The sequence below is a fragment of the Triticum urartu genome, chromosome 7A (assembly GCF_056163025.1).
Source record: "Triticum urartu cultivar PI428250 chromosome 7A, HENAU_Tu73, whole genome shotgun sequence".
Taxonomy (NCBI): domain Eukaryota; kingdom Viridiplantae; phylum Streptophyta; class Magnoliopsida; order Poales; family Poaceae; genus Triticum; species Triticum urartu.
The window spans coordinates 715,029,266-715,032,206 of record NC_141879.1 but is presented as its reverse complement, the minus strand read 5'-3'; the positions used below and the strand labels follow the sequence as shown (position 1 = coordinate 715,032,206).

General features: G+C 57.1%; 1 protein-coding gene across 1 annotated transcript; it reads left to right on the top strand.

Moving 5' to 3' along the window:
• The first annotated feature begins 1,099 nt into the window (after positions 1 to 1,099).
• LOC125523171 (desmethyl-deoxy-podophyllotoxin synthase-like) lies at positions 1,100 to 2,941 on the top strand. The gene is made up of 2 exons (XM_048688227.2): positions 1,100 to 2,095; positions 2,204 to 2,941. Exons 1-2 carry the CDS (start codon positions 1,208 to 1,210, stop codon positions 2,846 to 2,848), a joined length of 1,533 nt encoding a protein of 510 aa, XP_048544184.1. The 5' UTR covers positions 1,100 to 1,207; the 3' UTR covers positions 2,849 to 2,941.

The window sequence follows — 2,941 nt, the reverse complement described above, 5'->3', positions numbered from 1 at the left end:
TCTTCCCCAATGTTTAAAGGTACGATGATGTTTGTATCTAAATTATCTGGTCTATAGCGTGAAAGTTATCATGCTATTTACTGAAATTACCGAAGGGTTGGGGGGGGGGGGGGGGGGGGTGTTCAACAAATTTCTTCCCCAATCATCAAAGTTACCACGATGCTTTCACGAAAGTTATCACGCCTCCGGTGCTTATATGACCATGCTCTTACACATAATGTAATGTGTGGTATACAAAAGTTATCATGTTGGTGGTGCGTTAGTTATCATGGTGGTGATGGAGAATTTACCACGGGAAAAGTTTATGTGTCGGGTTTGATAGTTGAAACGAAAAGATTTTCTGTGCTAACATATTAAAGGCAAAACATGTCAAAACCGTATTTTCCCTTAGCTTGTTCAACAATGAGTTGTAGGTGAGATGGTCAGCTCCCTTCATTGATTACCTATAGACCAAAGATCAAATCCCATTGCAAGCACTATTTTTGCCCAAAAATCAAAAACTAAAGAAGGAAGGAAATCGGAAGGGCGAGGCGGGCGCGCGTGATTGGATCTCCTAAAAAATCGGGAGGCGCGAAAATTAGGGAGGTACATGCGGGTGCGGATGCGCGATAAAATCGGGAGGACGTGCGGGAAAGCTATAGAAGAAAGGAAATCGGAATGGCAGGGCAGGTGCGCGCGATCGGATCTGACGATGCTGGATGCGTGTGGTAGTTTTTATAATCTGCCACATACATATTTCGTTAACATATTACTGAATGATTCAACCACCAGTTCTTTACAAACTCTAAGACCAGGACATGTGGCAATGAAAAAGCATCTTTACCAATGCACGGAAGGAAGCATTGAACTGTTGAACCAATGCTGACGCATATAATCTGCCACATACATATTTCGTTAACATATTACTGAATGATTCAACCACCAGTTCTTTACAAACTCTAAGACCAGGACATGTGGCAATGAAAAAGCATCTTTACCAATGCACGGAAGGAAGCATTGAACTGTTGAACCAATGCTGACGCATATACTCGTTATTTTCATATACCATCCTTTGCCTGCATTGGCTAGCATGAATCTTCCGAAACAAACAAGTGCCGGCCGGCTGCCCCATCATCCTTGACAGGAGCAGACTCCTCCTTCCATATATCGCCTAGCGTCCGGACTTTGGCTGCACTTGTCTTCTTCCGTTGGCCGTGGAGCACGCGCCATGGAATCGCTGCCGCTCTGCCTGCTGCTCCTCCCTCTCCTTGCCATCGTCCCACTCCTCTGCCTCAACCATCGGCGTCGGCGCCGCGCCCATGCCGTCCGTCTTCCCCCGTCGCCATGGGCACTCCCGGTGCTCGGCCACCTCCACCACCTTGCATGGGACCTGCCGCACCGCGCCATGCGCGACCTGGCGCGGCGGCACGGCCCGGTCGTCATGCTCCGCCTCGGCGGGTTGCCGGTCGTCGTCGCCTCCTCCGCCGATGCAGCGCGCGAGGTCATGGTGTCTCACGACGTCGACTTCGCCTCCCGCCACATGAGCCGCATGGTCCGCCTGTCCATCCCTCAGGGCGCCGAGGGGATCATCTTCGCGCCCTACGGCGACGAGTGGCGCCAGCTCCGCAAGATCTGCACCGTCGAGCTTCTCAGCGCCCGGCGCGTGCACTCCTTCCGCCCCGTGCGCGAGGAGGAGGCCGGCCGGCTACTCCGTGCGGTGGCGCTGTCTGCATCGCGGGGAACGGCGAACCTCAGCGAGCTGCTGTCCGTGTATGCCGCCGACTCATCAGTGCGCGCCGTCATTGGCAGCAGATTCAAGGATCGGGACGCGTTCCTGGCGTTGCTGCGGCGCGGGACCAAGCTGTTCGCCGGGATGAGCTTGCCGGACCTCTACCCGTCGTCGCGTGTGGCCATGCTCCTGAGCCGGACGCCAGGCCGGATGAGGCAGCACCGGCAGGAATTGGCCGCGTTCATGGACGCCATTGTCCGGGAGCACCAGGAGGTCCGCCGGGCTGACGACGGGGAGGAGGACCTCCTGGACGTGCTCCTCAGGATCCAGCGGGAAGGCGACCTGCAGTTCCCCTTGTCTACCGACAACATCAAGTCGGCCGTCGGAGTAAGCACCGAACACCACGAGTAAATCCGAAAATCATCTCCATCCATCCGACTAAGAAGTAAGAACACCATGAGAAAAATTGTTGGTGTGTCCGTCTGTGTCATGCAGGACATGTTCGCCGGGGGCAGCGAGACGGCGGCGACGACGCTGCAGTGGGCCATGTCTGAGCTCGTTAGGAACCCGAGAGCGATGCGGAAGGCGCAGGACGAGGTCCGGCTCGCGCTGGCCGGACAGCCCACGGTGACCGAGTCCTCGCTCGCCGATCTAAACTACCTGCGCCTGGTGGTCAAGGAGGTGCTCCGGCTGCACCCGCCGGCGCCGCTGCTGCTGCCGCGGGAGTGCCGGAGCGACGGCTGCCGGGTCCTGGGCTACGACGTGCCCAAGGGGACCATGGTGCTCGTCAACGCCTGGGCCATCACCAGGGATCCGGTCCACTGGGAGGCCGCGGAAGAGTTCGTGCCGGAGAGGTTTGAGCGCGGCGAGGCCGCCGACTTCAAGGGGACGGACATGGAGTACACGCCGTTCGGCGCCGGGCGGCGGATGTGCCCCGGTATGGCGTTCGGGCTGGCAAACGTGGAGCTCGCACTCGCCGGGCTGCTGTACCACTTCGACTGGGAGCTGCCGGGCGGAGCGGAGGCCGGCGAGCTGGACATGGCGGAGGAGATGGGCGTCACCGTGCGGCGGCGCCACGACCTCGTGCTTGTCCCCGTGGCGCGAGTGCCCGTGCCGCCAAATTACAGTAGTAATAGTTGATAAAAATGGTTCGGGTTCTACCTTTTGGAAAAGAGAAGGTTGCGCGATATGATATTGGTGTTGTGCCGATTCAAGAGAAGGTTGCTCAAATTT